The sequence below is a fragment of the Ips typographus genome, linkage group LG1 (genome assembly GCF_016097725.1).
Source record: "Ips typographus isolate SLU linkage group LG1, UJ_Ityp_2.0, whole genome shotgun sequence".
In the NCBI taxonomy this organism is placed as follows: domain Eukaryota; kingdom Metazoa; phylum Arthropoda; class Insecta; order Coleoptera; family Curculionidae; genus Ips; species Ips typographus.
Window position 1 is genome coordinate 15,938,949 of NC_138422.1, and position 16,545 is coordinate 15,955,493.

At 35.2% G+C, this 16,545-nt stretch overlaps 2 protein-coding genes across 2 annotated transcripts; one reads left to right on the top strand and one right to left on the bottom strand.

Annotated features, from left to right (window-relative positions):
- Nucleotides 1–60: 60 nt before the first annotated feature.
- On the top strand, nucleotides 61–16,155 carry Swip-1 (EF-hand domain-containing protein D2 homolog Swip-1). Its single transcript, XM_081980970.1, has 4 exons — nucleotides 61–378; nucleotides 14,756–14,864; nucleotides 15,455–15,628; nucleotides 15,683–16,155. Exons 1-4 carry the CDS (start codon nucleotides 209–211, stop codon nucleotides 15,818–15,820), a joined length of 591 nt encoding a protein of 196 aa, XP_081837096.1. The 5' UTR covers nucleotides 61–208; the 3' UTR covers nucleotides 15,821–16,155.
- Nucleotides 12,443–14,626, bottom strand: Ero1L (endoplasmic reticulum oxidoreductin-1-like protein). Its single transcript, XM_081980753.1, has 3 exons — nucleotides 13,845–14,626; nucleotides 13,447–13,790; nucleotides 12,443–13,203 (listed from the first exon to the last, which is right to left on the bottom strand). The coding sequence occupies exons 1-3, from the start codon at nucleotides 14,471–14,473 to the stop codon at nucleotides 12,800–12,802; spliced, it is 1,377 nt and encodes a 458-aa protein (XP_081836879.1). The 5' UTR covers nucleotides 14,474–14,626; the 3' UTR covers nucleotides 12,443–12,799.
- Nucleotides 16,156–16,545: the final 390 nt, after the last annotated feature.

The window sequence follows — 16,545 nt, forward strand, 5'->3', positions numbered from 1 at the left end:
ACCGGCCTCCCCCAGCTCGGCGATTTCCTGGTGCTTGCGCATTCGTCCGAAACAGAGTTTAAAATACTACGGATACCGCAATGTTTTTATCAATTCAAGTTTGAAATTGCGCGCCTTCGGTTCAGTGTTCATTCATCTCACGTGCCGCATTCAGTCGGGTGATTTTGTAATTTTGTGAATTTTGTTTTAACGTGTAATTTTGGTAAACATGCCCGCTGACGCTGAACTTAGCTCGGTTTTAGTCAGGAGACAGGAAATTAACGAGGCCCTGGACAGTGGGGCAGAAGTCAAATTCAAGTACAAGGTGGTCAATATTTTTACGGAGTTTCACGAATTTTCCAGGAAGGAAATCAGACAGTATGAAGCTACTTTTAAAAGGTAACTATTCTGAAATATACAGTAATAATTTCCAGTCAGTTTCATTAACATACAATATTTCAGTCAGAATTTGCTATAGAAATTCAACTTATTGCTCTCTTATCAGTGTTAAACCAGCTCAAGTTTTTACAGTTTTGTCAGTCACGAAATTATTTTTTAATATTTTAATACTTTCGCATATACCTTTGTATTTACATACTTGTTATAATAATCTGCTTATTGCGTTTTTTGATTTTTCACTTCGTAAATACGTTACATGAAACGTAAAAGATGACGAAATCCATATACAGGGTGTCCCTGAAAGGTCTGGTGTCAAAATAAAGCGATTTAGCCATATTTGCCTTAATCCAAAAGTTGATACTTACAGAGCTACTTCTGGAGACTGTTTTAGACTGAGATTAACGTACATTTAGTAGTTCAAACGCATTTTTCTCGAAAACGGTTGCCCATAGCGACATGACTGAGGTATACCTTTTCAAAGCAGAAATAACAGGCAAATACGTCTTTATACTCAAAAGTGATTAACCGTTACCGAGAAAAAAATACAAAGGAATTTAACAAATTGCTTGAAATTTGTTAAAAATTGCTTGAAACTTTTTCCTAGGATACTATACTGACCGCCGCCATGTTGGATTTAAATCTGTAATTTTTACTAACTTTGGCATGAAGAACACGAATCCGGTGTCCGTTTTGCTGTAACTGCCGCCATTTTGTCACCGACCTTAAAATTATGACATTTTTGACAGTTTTCAAGACATGGCACCCAAAAAAAATGGCATTTTAACAAATGACACTTTACCTCACATATCTATCATTATCCTGAACTAATAAATGCAGTTAATGTTTTTCAAAATTCAAACATTTTCCAAAAAAATTATGGGGTAAGTTTTTAAGGTCAACGGGTGAGTTGTACCTCACTCAAATCGTTCTCGAGAGATTTAGCAAAATGTCCGTAAAAAGGTAATCAAATTTGACGCCCTCTAGCGGCTTGTTAAGTTGCCAAACGGGGCAACTTAACAGTGCGCGCTCAACGTCACGTGATAACTTCATTTATTAGCTACCTACGATCATATGATATCTCTATGGAATGTTTAATCAATTCATTTTTGGAAAAATGCACCGACATTTTCTTCAAATGAAGGGTTTTCTTGGCCTACTACACTGATCACCGTCATATTGCATTTGTAACTAATTTTGTCATGGAGAACATGAATCTATTGTCCGTTTTGCTGTAACTGCCGCCATTTTGTCATTGACTTTAAAATTAGGCCATTTTTGACGGTATTCAAAGACAGCTAAAGTAACATTCACATAACATGCAGTGTATTTGTACTGTTAATGGCAAGTGCACTGCAAGAAGTAGACAAATGACAGCATTCACAATAAACTCAAAATTAAAATTATAAAATAGGAATCAGGTTAAGATTTCAGGTACACAAGACATAAACGTCATACTAATAATAGTAACCATTGTCTAGACTTCGACTATTTGTTTCAAAAAAGATAATTAGGTACAAACTAAACAGACAATCATAAACAAATACAAAAAAGCATTTTTCAAATTTTCGAATTTTGAACAGTTAATTGACAACAGAAATACGCATGTGTCAAACGTCTGAAATGGCTCTCCTTATTGGTTGCTTGTATTAAGGTGGCAAAACTTAAGAGTAAAAGCTAAAAGCTAGATAGGTTTTGCACTACTATTAAGTTATTAATTCCACAGTATACAAGTATGAACAGTACATTAGTTTATAATGTACCTAACTTTTAACAGTACACATACCTTACCCTTGCAATAGCCATAAAGTTTATGTGAATGATGCTTTAAGCAACTCATAAGTTGTTGTCATACATCACTGAATTCGGAATAAAATGCTGTATTTGGTCGTGTAAAAATCCAATATGGCGTCCATAACCAAAAAGAAAGTTGATGATGAACGAAACGTCGGACGGCAAATATGAATCCGTCATCGTATAGCTGATAAAAAGTGGTACTGAATTTTTTTTTCGGTTTTGGGATATATCTGCAAATAAAGTTAGAAATAAATAAAAACAAAAAATCAAAATTTCAGTTTTTTAGTAGTAAGTAAGTAAGTAATTAAAAAATCGTAATTTCTAAAACTGCATTTGGTTCAGTTTCAAATCGCTCAACGTTGCCCCAATTTAAACTTTTTCGTATCTCTTATAGTTTCCGAGATCCCAATGGTGAGGGTCGAATTTGAATTACCCTGTTTGGGTGTCAAATTCACCTAAATATACTTCTTAATTCATAAAAATATTTTAAATTTTCCGCCAAAAATGTTAAAACCTAATTTTTCGATTAAATCAGTTACAAAAAAAATAAAAAATGTCTGAAAATCAACCAATTTTAATCATCTTTATTAGAAAATGAATTAAAGGGGAAATTAAGGGTACCTTAATGCGGATCTAGGGAAATCGAACCATAAAGCAGTTTTCTATACACAAACTAATTACTTGAACTTAATGTTATTTACTATACAAGTGTACTGTCTACGTACAGTGCTTAAAACTTGTTGGACTGAACTGCGTTAATTAAACTTTTAATACTTTTTAGTATGGTTTCAGACTAAAAAAATGACAAAACAAGGTGGTGCTATTGACACTCCCTAAATTTGTGTTCATTAACAAAAGTAATTAATCACTTAATCGTTATAAATCCTTAAGGTGCGAATAAGGTTTAATTCCTCCTTTCCAACCCTCTGTTTGCATGCGCATAGTATGATTTCATAATTAAGTAATCAAGTATAAAAGCAAGTACACACTAAACAAAAGATCGAATTTTAAAGTTTTCTCGGATGTCGACGAAATTATCAGAACGACATTTCTTATCAATGTTTGCAGACTGCTTTATTTTATTAATGGTAGACGCTTTTCCTGCTGAACTTTTATTTAAATAGGACAACCGAAAATATCACACAAAGGCCAAAAATGACTTTACGGTATATTCTCTAATTTTAGAAACCATTTACCCCCGGGAACGTTTATTTGCTTTAATAATTGAAATCAGGGTAAATCTATGCGGGTCAGGTTAAAAATAGCCGGTGTTGGTTCACTTTGGCGAAGCTGATGTATTGATTTTCAAATTAGAGCTTTGTCAAGGGTGCACTAATAAATTAACATATACTTTACACTTTTAGTCATTAATGAATCAGTGTGATACGTATCATTAACGATATGAATCATTTAAACTATAACATTGGACCGCGCATTGGCAAGAAAATGACTAACTGTTTACTTCCTCTATATTTTATACTCGTTTAAATTGAATTGTTATTGATATACAACAAATCAACACCGTGAACTTGAGATTTATTTAATTTTTCCTCGCAAATATAAATAGAATTCCTTGGATGGTTGCAAGTTACAAGGCTTCGATCTGCACATGTTACGCATCGTAAACAACTTAAGAAACCCAAAGCAGAAAATAGCGTATCTAGAGATAACAATAATAAAAATTGCTGCAATGTTTTATTATTTTTATGGGTTTCTTGTATATACACATACGTGTCGAGGCGAACGAGATGTAATCTCAGTTTAATGCCTTCTTGTTTGTAAAAGTCATTCCGCTGCGAAGTAAAAGCCTAAAAAACAGGTTGATAAACCATTCCATAGAAATGGAAAATGTGTTCGATTGAACTGTCGATCTGACTGGTGAAAGGTCGTTTCTTCTATCTTTGCACGCAAAAATTATCTTAATATACACAATAATATTGCCACTGAGAATACTTTCACGCTATAATCAAGTATCTAATATAAATTGCCAGCGATTTTGTTGTTAAGACGTTAAGTGAGAAGATTTGATTGTAGAATTGGTCTAATAATACTAGTAACATTTACGCGCAGAAGTATTTGGTTTAAAATTTACAGGGTGATTCAAAATCCGGTGCAGTATTTTTAGGACCGTGCGACCGTCTATTCGAAAAAGTTAAGTTTGACATCATAACTATTACATTGATCGCCTTGTATATGCCGATCCAACGTCAAAAAATGTGCATAAAAAAATTATAAGTATAGTAATTTAGATACCAAGGGCATTATAAGGACCATAAGACGCTCAGACTACACTAACCCAAAGGCTTTCAGGCCCATAAGTCTAATGAGCTTTACTGAAGGCAACGTTGAGCTCTCTCTAAGATAGTGGATTTGTTTCATGCTGTCCAGTCGCAGCATTCAGGCGAAATGCACGGAGATCGGTCCATGGTGGTTGCCGCAAGGTGCTGTCCTCAGGGAGAAGTACTCTCCCCTCTGGCCTGTATGCACAGGCATATGCAGACGACATAGTTATTCTCTGTAACGGAACAAGGGACAGGCTTCGCGGCGCTATAGCTAGGGCGCTGCGAATGGTCGATAACTGGTGCCACCTAGTCGGGTTAAGAGTCAACCCGGCAAAAGCACAGCTTATGCTCTTCAGCAGAAAGCGTGACCAAGGAATACGACCAGAGATAATTCTCTCTGGTGTAACACTAAACTACAGTCAGTCGATTAAGTACCTGGGTATCTACCTGGCCGCTAAATTGTCATGGTGGGAGCACATAACTTGTAAAATCAGGAAAGCTTCGTTTGCACTGAGGACTTGCAGGAGGGCTTGTGGTGGCACCTGGGGATTACAACCGAAGGTGGCCCACTAGCTAAGCTAGCGCTTACTGCGCCATAGTCAGACCTATACTAACATATGGGGCCCTTTTGTCTGGTGGCCATGTGTGGAAAAATATGACGTGCGCACACAAAGATAGGTTACATAGGCTCGCAAGCACTGCGATAACGGGAGGCATGAGAACTGCCCCCACGAGAGCACTTGAAGTGCTGCTCAACTTCGTGCCCTTGGACCTTCACATAAAAATGGAAGCCATAGGGACAGCATATAGGCTGCGCACTATGGATCAATTACAAGTTTGCACGTATGGACACTCTTGTATATGGGATTGGGCCACTGAACGGTGCCCAATACTTCTTAGGAGTAGTGACCATATGCCTAGAAGGCTACAGCCCTCAAACTTCCTCAAAGTTGTAATTACCGAGCGGGAGGAGTGGGAGAATGGAGCTGCTCCGGGGGTCGTCCGTGATGGATCCAACTGGTTTTCGGATGGATCCAGTAGAGGGGGGCTGACGGGAGCAGGTGTCTGCGCTGAGACAGGCCAAACAGCGAAGCACTTTGCATTGGGTACACACGCTACTGTATTCCAGGCTGAGATGCTTGCGATCCTGTATTGTGGGCTAGAACTACTTTTGGGCCCGCGACAGGAAGACACAATTAACATTTGTTCTGACAGCCGAGCTGCCATCATGGCAATCAGTGCTGAGGTAGTGCACTCCAAATTGGTTCTGGAGTGCAAAACAAGCCTGGAAAAGCTGGCCCAAAAGAACGACATACGTCTTGTGTGAGTTCCGGGACATGCTGCTATTCCGGGAAATGAAGAGGCGGATTGACTGGCAAAACTGGGCACTCTGAAAGTGCCTGTTGGTCCAGAGCCGACTGTGGGGATCGCCAATAGCAGGGTGATCCAGTCGCTAAAATCTTTAGCCCAGCAGCTGTTGGGAGGAAGAACGCTGGGACTCCGCCATAGGTATGAGGCAGGCCAAAGAACTCATCAGTGGCCCCTCAGTCAAAAATACAAAATACCTGCTGGAACTAAGCAGAGAGAACTTATAAGGGCAATGACCAACCTACTGACTGGCCACTGCCAGCTGAGACGGCATCAGTACTTGATGAGTATAACCGAGGATCCTACTTATCGAAGATGCTTGGAAGAGGAAGAGTCGGCAGGACACATCTTAATGTGGCGTCCAGCCTTCACTCGTTCGTGGACAACATTCCTGGGACAGTCAATAATGACGCCCAGGGCAATCAAGGAGCTAAGACCTAGCAGACTGGTTGACTTTATAAAGTCGACTGGACTGCTGTAGCTACCAAAAACCTCGGGACGTGACGGGCCCATACAGGAGGCCTATACGTTTCTGGGGCGCTGCACCCCCGGTTCGCCAAACAAACAAACAACAAAGGAAAATAATGCATCAGGTTGATAGGGTAGAACACGAGGGCCTCTGGCCCGAAGGGTCTACTTTGACCGTGGGGATTATTTCGTAGAGAATTGACCTTAATAGGTGTCATTGACGAAATAATAGCCCTCCGCCCTGTTGGACATATGCAAATTATTGCATATGCAGTGTGGTCCAAATTACACTGTATACCACCACTCACTGTATACAGGGTGTCCAACAGTGGACTATTTAGTGGTAATAATTCTCTAAAGGGGGAATAGAATTTGAATATTTAGAGAATTTTCTTTTTTATTTTTGCTAACTTTACTGAATTCCTACTGAGTGAAATACAAAATTTCTTGTAATATTTCCTGCGCTCTGTTCAGAAAAAAATTGTCAAAAATGTATTAAATCTATAGTTTTGTTCTGGCTGATCAATTTTGATTTGCCATATAGCCAATAAGGTTTTAAGTTATTTTATTAGATTTTAACCTACAGGATGCACTTGTTAAACGCACAACAAAAAAACAGGGCATTAAAACCGGCCGACCGTCAAGAAAAACAACTATACATATAAAACATTAACATGCTTTTAGGCTCAAAGTGCTCGTACGTGCGTTCTTGAGCTTTTAATGTGTTCACACGTTATAAAGTTCACAAGTTTGCAGGCCTATATTTGCCTTTTAGAGCCCAAAAAATATAACCATTCACGTTCCACAAACAGAACCGCCTTTTTTAAGTGCACGTGTCATGATTTTACTCTTTTGTATATAGATTATGCTATTAGATCGTTGTACTCTCACTGTGTGTGTGTTTGGTTCAAAGAACGTTTTCTTGTTTGTATTAACTGGGCGTTGGTCATATATGCATCCAAGGCCTACGGCCTTCAAAATGAATGATTGATACTTTATAGTGAATTTATTAAAAATTGGGTTTTAATGGTTTGTTTGCATTATCCATCATCGATCCGGTGGTCCGTGACTAAAAACTGTACGATAAGCTTCTAGTAATTGTTTTATTATGCAAGTAAAGTCACCATGAAATCATTATTAGGACATTTATCATGGTTTTTCCCTAATAGGGACTGACAAAGAAAACTGTGAAGTGGATTGTTTTATATTACACGGAACCGATAGGTAAACTAACAACTTGTCCACAATGGGTGTTAAAAGTGAATCACGAGGGACTTTCACCTCATTTGGTAACCGTAATAATTTAATTAAACAATAATTAAGCAGCGTCATTGTTTTTTTTAAATTTTTCGATGCAAATCAACGTTATAATGAGGTACTAAATTGAGTCAGTAAAAGTACATTAAAAAAAAAGTACTTTCAGAAGTCATAATTAGGTAAGTACCTACAGGGTGTTCAATTTTTGTTGGGATATTATCTGATTTTGGAAGCTTTGCTGTTTCTCTGTTAGTTGTTAAAGTCGATTATTTCCTTCCTATCAATTTTGACCAATCGCTATCAAGAATTAGTATGACAAATGTAAATTTTAAGTGGAAAAATCACTTGACAACTGTCAACTTAGCTGTCAGCAGTTTTTCCGGAAAAAAAATCGAAAAAATTTCACACTCCTCACAGCAACATAAAGAATAGTGTTACCCTTTCTAGCTTGAAAGTTATTGTTCTTATTAATTATTGTTCTTATTGTTTTAATTAAAATAAAATGTTTATTTAACTCAGGAAATAATCTTACCAAATATCCCTATCGTGTATCTAATTTTTCCTGTGGAAAAATTGGAATACTCGTTTCTAAGTAGTTTGTTTTAACAAATAGCATGAGCGAGAGTGGTTTTAAAAATCATCCGAGTCGAAGACGAGGATTTAAAACCTCTTTGTTAAAACAAATTACTTAGAAACTCGTTTTTCCGAATTTTTCCGGAAAAATTAAATGCACTAGGGATATTACCCCCGAAAAAATAAAAACTAACATATTTTTCAGAGAATTCAGTGGCATAGTTTATTTTTACATGTCATGGTTTTTGACATACTGTTCTCGCGGTCTGAGTTTACCCGTGCGTCATCCCCCTGTGATTTAGAAGTAGACATGCATTATTGACTTCATCCTTGTCTATTGTTCACTTTCAGAAAGGGTAAATATCTAAGTGAATGTCTTCCAAAAAAAACATTTACTGATTAGCGCTTCTATTTCAGTCATTGTCAGTTTGACAACCATCGAAATTTATTTGATTTGTTTACTATTAATTCTTTTCCGTTTCTTTGTGTTGTTAATCATTTATAAAGTTTTCTATTTACCACACCACCACAGTTCTTTTAAGAGCTATTGTTTCTACGCTTTTAACATACTGTAAGTACTTTCATAATATTATTAATAATATTTTTATTTTTTTTATGTCGGCTGTCACGATCTAACCAAAATTGGCACAATTACTAACCTGTTTTCAAAAAAAAAGTGGGAGTGTCTATTATGATTTTTATTTAGCCATTTGGTTTTTCCTAAATTCGGAATTACTTACTATTACAGTATTTTTTTAGAAAATGCCTGGAAAAATTCTCTACAGACAAGCCCAGCAGTTAATTCTTAATCTTTGTGAATATTTTGAATTGGAAAAAACTAATGGAGGACCTTTAGAAGCTTTATCATCTGTTCATGAAGAAAATAAGAAATTTTAAGACCTTACATATTCTTACTGACGTATTTTTTGATACTAGAAGGTTGCAGCTGCTTTGAAAATTTCCCGCAAAACTGTTTATTCGATTCGGGAAAAGCAAGCAAGTAATCTTATGATTTCCTCACCTAGAAAACCTAAATTGAGACGTTATAGACGGGTCAAGACCACTGATTTATCTGAAAGCACTAAAATGGATGTTCGAAATACATTATATAATATGTACAACGATAGTATGTTAATAATAGTAAAATATATCTACTTTTGTAAGAAACATCTATTAACATTTCATTGTTTCCAGAGACTGAGATTTTTGGGTTGCATTATAGATTTTTCATAAAAATTTCTTCAAACATATTAATAATAAAGTCATCGAAAAAATAAAATAAGCGTCTAAAATGTTTTCCAGCGGGTTTAAAATAAAATAAGTAGATTATTGCAACCTGAAAATGAAATATGAGATACTACAGCATCACTCAGAATGTCTTATTGAATTTTTAATTTGTTGTATTTATTTTAGAGAAACATGTAACCATCCAGAACCTAAATCAAGAGCTTAAAGTTAAAGAAATACTACATATTGGTGATACATCTCTGCGAATTTTGGTAAATAAATTAGGTTTCAAATTTAGACGGAATTCTATGATCCAAACGGAGACTTCTCATAAATAAAAAATGTTATTTCGGTCAAGATATTTTTGATAGAGCTTTCTGATAGAGCAGAAGATATTTGCTTTGGCATAAGGTTGTTTTAGTGCAAATTTGCAGCCAAAGATGTCTACTTTCTGACTGACAATACACGCAAAATTTTAAACCTGACGAAGCTTTAGACACGCCCTTTTCTATAATATGAACACAACAGGTTTGTTGACAAAAACTTGATTTGATTCATATAATTATAAATGACGTAGCATTCGTGACGCACGGGTAAACTCACTCCGCGAGAACAGTACCTATACTCCAAAGTAGGGGTTTTTAAATAGAACACCCTATACAGGGTGAGTCTGAAAAACGACACCTCCTTGTTATTTCTTAAAAAAAAATTGAATGATTGTTAAATTGAAGGTGTTATACTTATACTGCTAACTATTATTCAGGGTAACTCATAAGTGAAATAACAGTTAAAGCAATGTTTTTTTTTTAATGAAATTCTGTATATTTTATTGTATAGGTATTTATCAAGTACATTAAATTTAAAATATTTTTTATATTACATGTTATTGCCAAATATTAATTATTTTTCAAAAATATTCAACATTTTATAAAATATGACAGTTTTTATTACGTGGTACTAGGTCAGGTTGGGTCTAGTATGGTAGTGTCATAATTTATCCAAATTAATTAAAAATAAATTAAATTCCATTGTCTTCAAATGACCGTCAATTTACAATTATTGTAACCGTCTTTTATAGTTTTCCATAATATCTAATAAAGTTTGTTTGGAAATTGTATTAAACCCAATCAAGGTGCGTCATAATATATCATTTGATTTGATTATCTGCTATGATGTTTGCCTAATTCAAATTTCTAATTATTATTGACAGTAGTCGAAAGGACTATCATTGGACACATCAGATACCTAGTATCAGGTAATAGAAACTTCCTATTATTTAAATACGAAGTTTTGGAAAATGTTGAATATTTCAAAAAAATTATATTAAAATATTGCAAATTTAATGTTCTTTTTAAATATCCAATAAGATATACCGTTAAAAAAACGTTACCTCAATTATGAGTCACCCTGTATAACAGTTTGGTGTTGCAACATATACAGGGTGTCCCATAAGTAATGGTAAATAATTTAATGGAGTCAAAATAATTCGATTTAGCACAACTTATCTCAGACAAAAAGTCAACAGAAACAGAAATACAAGGGATCAAAGTTATTTTTTTAAAATGCAGTTTTTTCACTTAACACGCGCTCCCCTTGTAGTTTCTTGCTAAAATTTAGGTATTCGAGGGTGCCAAATTTAATCATCTACTCAGTTTTAAGCCAGCTTATAGAGATCACCATCTAAAACCAGTGATTTGCTTTAAAATCACTTTAACTTTTTTCTGGTAAGGCAAAGTGACAACTGAAATTTGAGTATCGGTTTTCCAATATTTTTCAACAAAAATGGTATACTTAGTTGGCATCCTTAAGATCAACAGTTTACGAGATATTTGCAATTAAAGTATTCGGTACCAAACATGATTGCAATTTGTAATCTTCTTGGAGGATGGAACCTTAGATCATTTCTCATTACAAGTGAGAAATTACTTAAACAAAAATTTTCTGAATCGTTGAATTGGTCGGAGAAGCCAAATATCATGACCAGCACCCAGCACCAAGTTGATAATTAAATTTGCTATCTTCAAAAACCCCCGAATATCTAATTTTACATGAATAACTCCAAGTAATTAAAAAAAGACCATTTTAAAAAAATAACTTTGACCCCCTGTATTTCTGTTTTCGTTGAAATTTTGTCTGAGGTAAGTTGTGCTATGTAAATCGAATTATTTTGACCCCATAAATACGTCACTAAATTATTTACCATTACTTATGGGACACCCTGCAGAACATATGCACACCTAGAATTATTATTTGATTTTTTTTCTTGTTTAGGAAATAACAAAGGGGTGTCGCTTCCCAGACTCACCCTGTATATATTTTTAATAAGTTTAATATGGCCTTTCTAACAATATACAGATGTGATAAAACTAAAACTGGTCATAGGAAAACCGTGTAACTGACAGAGAAACCCTGCTTTAACTGCTTACCCGAACTCCGCTTAAAAGTACCACTTTTCGCACTTTGAAAAGAAAATCGAGGCCAATTAAACATTACGTATAGATGGTAATTAAACTTATTAAATTTGCGATGTTATTCGGTTCGGCTGCAGTAAAAGAAAGTATTAATTAATTAAATCGGCGGTTCTATTACTGACCAACTTTTGTCGAGATTTGATTACGGAATAAAAGCATCTTTGAATTTTAAATTAACATGATGTTGTCGTGCATATTTTTGAATTAACATCAAACAACAATAATCGATTAATAATTTATCACAAAGATTGGATGGGCAGATTAGAGATGTGCGTCACACCTCTTCTATATTATACCACCATAAATTAACTTTTTTTCGTAATAGTTGTTAGATTTACATCCTACTAATAGAGGATTGCCTATATGGTACAAGTGTGGGTTAAATGTGCGGTGGGGCAACCTTTTTGTGTAGCTCCTCTGTCACTTTTTGACTTGTTAACTCCTTAAGGAGAAAACACCTTAATTACAATCTGGTAGAGGATGAAATTTCCTACAAATTTAATTAACCCAAATAACGGAACTACGAATTAAAGTTTAGTCAAATTTTAGTTTCAAAAAAGCAGTTTGGTGCACTTTCTTTCTTGTAAACTCTTAAAAAAAAACACAAAGGTGGTTAAAAAACTACTAATAGACTGATTTTTATATTAAAATAAACAGTTTAAAAACAATAATAATAAATAATTGCAATAGTATATACATCACAGATTACCTAGTAAATTATAAATGCAAATGCATGTCACTTCTTCTCTATATTTAACATTTTTTTTAGGATTAGTCTAGAGGTGTTTGACAATATTTCAGCAGGATTAAACCAAAAATAAATGCAACTTCCATCCACCACACAAAGTCATGGAATAATTTCCTCTACAGAACATTAAGTATCTTTTAGCCTACAATCTAAAACCTGGCCAAACTGAAATATACAATCAGCACAATTTTAACCAAAATAGTCCAGACAACCAGAATCTCATTCCTCTCGTACTATCTCAACATTTGCCTGAAATCGTCCAATTTGTAAATGCTGGTGGACAAACGTCCTATAGCGTTTAATAGAGACACAATTTCGTTACGACTCAGTTGCATTTCTTTTTTATTGACCAAATTCCCGGACACGTCATAGTCGAATTGACCGCTGAACAAAATCTTCAAGGCTGTGCCCAATCCTTGTGTTTGTAATTTGCCCCACAACCTGCATTTGTCACACCCCACGCAGTCCATTATACGCGTTATATTCCTAAAATGTTGCTTGAATTCGTACTTTAGTTTTTCTGCTTCTTTGGTGCCTTTAAACATGCTAGTTTCGTCGAAATGGTCCGGGAATTTTTGGATGACGGACAGAAGATCTTTCATGGCCATTTGGGTGTCATAATCCTCAGAATCATTACCTGAAATTAAGATGGAGAATTATCAAAGTTTATTTTGACAGAAGAAATATTAAAATTATATAATTTTATATAAATTTATCTTGGACCATCTCTACCTGTAATCAATCAATAATTATCCTTTTATCAGCAGACAGTGTTTATAATGCTCTAAGCTGCTAATACTATTTACAGCCCACACACACACACACATAAGCAAAAATAATGTTATTAAAAGATAAACTGATAATTAGCCAAAAAACCCACCTGTATAGTAACCTTCACGCACCAAATAGGGAGCAGCCTTGGCAACAGCTCTAAGTTCAATCAAGTATACAAAGTACAAATTTCTCAACCAATTTGGACCTTCTCCACTAGTAAATTCTGGTGAAAACCTCTTTGTGAACTCTTCCAAATTAGGTCCCCACTCTCCTTTAGGATCTTTCAAGGACAACCCATTTTTGTTTGACAGCAAATAGTTAGCACACAGATGGATATTGATGCTGGCGTGCAAGCCTGAAATGGCTCTGTAAAAAGCCCTTTCTTCCAAGCACATGTTGTTTAACATGGCTGTTTGTATGTAAGAATTGAAGCTGAAGCTTTTCTTAGGTCTGAAATTTTTTTTTTTAAGTCAAAACTGAGCTGTAGCTAAAAATTTAACCTACCTGAAGCAGTTTTCTAGGTAAATGGTGCGCCAAATTCTGTGGGCGGACTCACCAGCATATCCAGTAAACCTTTCTGGGTTCAAAAGTAAATCCACATATTCCGCCCCCTCACCTTGATCGTCTTCTTGACAAAAATTATCCTGGGCGTCATCATGAGCCGCCCACCGTTGCACATCATGTTGTGCTTTCTGACTAAGGGTCTTATTAAGGTAGCCAAGATTGTGATGTTCATTGCAGTTTTCATTGGGTTTTTCACTGTATTTGTCATGATTGCTCTTTTTTGTCTCACCCTTTAACCCAGCAGGAATGGCAGTTTCTTCGCAGTACTCTACGTGACAATAACGCATAGCGCACCGACTGTCGTCCGCCCAAAAGGGACATGGTCTTTTTAAGTTTACTTTGAAAAATCTAAAGTAATCTTTGACCAGCAAACTCTGCAACCTTGGGTAGATTTTCACATTGTTAAAGCTGTCCACCGTGTCGATATTGCAAGAACACTCGTCTATTTTGCCTTGCAACTGGCAAAAACACTCATCTGGCTGTGGTTTAGTGGGTTGATTGAAAAAAGCCAAACACTGGTTAAGTATGGTCGCGCACAATAGGAGCTTTGTTACGTTGATGTACTGCATTGTTATGTGACTGCTCTCTCATTTCGATAACGGGATAAATGAATGTAGCACCGGTAATTTTACTTATCCATGCCAGAAATTGTTTTGGGTATGTGATGATGCGAACTGATAAGCAAACTAGCGACGTACACGTACACTGGCACGTAAACATTCAACAAACTGTCCGAATCAGCTGTTGGCTTTCACTCAACCGTTTGTCAATAATGTCAAACGTTGCGGTAATACGGGGACTGTCAAAAGTTGAAACCAGTGGCGTTACATAAAATATTTTTTTTGTTTCAGGTTTAACACCAATAAGGATGGTTTTTTGAGCCTGGACGAGTTGAAAAGGATGATGGAGGTTCTTGGGGCTCCGCAAACCCACATTGGCTTGAAGCAAATGATAAAAGAGGTATGTTTTCGTATTTATATTAGTTGTAATTGGAATTTCTACCCCAAAAAACCTTGTGCTGTGTTGCTAGTTGCGAGATATTTAACAGAAACATATAGTTATATTTAGTATAGATAGGACTATGGTAACAAGAAACTGTCAGTAAGTCCATAGACAATCTTCCTGATAAAATGATCACCTGACTGAACACCTGTTGAATGACGTCACATCGGTTTTGGCACACTGACATCTGTCATTAAATTTATTTTACATTTTATATTCTCTATAATTTGGAAATTTTCGAAGATGCTATTAGTTTTGACATATTGATTTACAAAGACAAAATCCAACATTAGAAAGTTTCCAGTGTTGCAATTACTTCTTCAAATTAGGACACCTGTCAAACTGACAAGTTCGCTGTTTTTGACTGGGAACGTTCAAGAGGGTTGGTGTACGTATTAGAGCAACGTTGCCAAGTTATGCAATATATCCTAGAGTCTAGGAAAACCTAACTTAAAGCTTTACAATAGTTTTTCACATGGTTTCAGTTAGATTAAGTACAATCAACATTCTACAAAATTTGTATATTAAAGTTTGATTAATGACATTAGGTGGATGAAGACAATGACGGTCGTTTATCCTTCCACGAGTTTATGTTGGTATTCCGGAAAGCTAAAGCTGGAGAATTGGACGAAGATTCCGGATTGGGTCAATTGGCGCGCTTAGCCGAAATCGACGTGGAAAAAGTCGGTGTCAATGGAGCTAAAGAATTTTTTGAAGCAAAGGTCTGTTCATTTAATTCTCTATTTCATAATCGTAACAATAAACGTGAATTGCAGATAATTGAGCTGTCCAAAAAAAGCAAATTTGAGGAAGAAATCCGCCAAGAACAGGACGAAAGAAAAAGGCTGGAAGAGGAGAAAGCTGTGAGGCGGCAACAGTTTTTGGAGAAAGCGTCCATATTTAAGTGCACTTAAAGTCAAAAATATTGTATGATTTGCTATAGTATTATTGTAGTTTTAACGGATAAATCATATTGATTTTAAACTTATTGATACGTCAGATGCAATAATATTAGTAAAACTGAAATCGGATTTATGATTTTTTTATGCCATTTACTATGAATGTCACTATTAGAATTTTTTTGTAGGTTTGTCATTTTATTTTATAATGCTACAAGTTGTGTTATTTTATTTTTATAAATTTACTTTTACATGATAAAAAATAACTGTTAAAGTTTAGGCGTAAACGATTTTAAGTATATTTGTGATAATAATAATTATGAATTTAATAAACTGTAAATGTTGATTGAGTTTGTGTTTCAATCCATAGAAGAATAATTTGATAAAAGTATTAATGTGAAGTCAAGAAAATAAGTAAATAAATAAAAATAAACTAAATTAGTTATAGGTATAGACTGTATTATAACTGTTTTCTTTTCTTCACTCTGTCACGTGACCGCGTTAGTTATGGACGGCATAGCACCTCGTGACACGTGTCTAGGTCTATCTGATTCTACACATTGACGCTCGTAGTTTTTGTACATTTTTGATAATTGGCAATAAAAATAGGTTCATCTGTTTGTAGCCTCATTCAATTTGTTTTTTTTTATTGCTTTCATTAAAAATGTATATTTCATAAAGCAATAACGGCACTAGTAACGCTACTGCTTTCTAAAATTGTTTTGATTTTGTTAGCACAA

Bases quoted from the DNA above. Each gene is read 5' to 3' on its own strand.
- Ero1L (XM_081980753.1), bottom strand. From the start codon at position 14,473: ATGCAGTACATCAACGTAACAAAGCTCCTATTGTGCGCGACCATACTT. The intron at 13,791-13,844 runs GTAGGTTAAATT...AAAAAATTTCAG, and splicing joins TACCTAGAAAACTGCTTCAG to ACCTAAGAAAAGCTTCAGCT. The intron at 13,204-13,446 runs GTGGGTTTTTTG...TCTTAATTTCAG, and splicing joins GCGTGAAGGTTACTATACAG to GTAATGATTCTGAGGATTAT.
- Swip-1 (XM_081980970.1), top strand. From the start codon at position 209: ATGCCCGCTGACGCTGAACTTAGCTCGGTTTTAGTCAGGAGACAGGAA. The intron at 379-14,755 runs GTAACTATTCTG...TTTTTGTTTCAG, and splicing joins TATGAAGCTACTTTTAAAAG to GTTTAACACCAATAAGGATG. The intron at 14,865-15,454 runs GTATGTTTTCGT...TAATGACATTAG, and splicing joins TGAAGCAAATGATAAAAGAG to GTGGATGAAGACAATGACGG.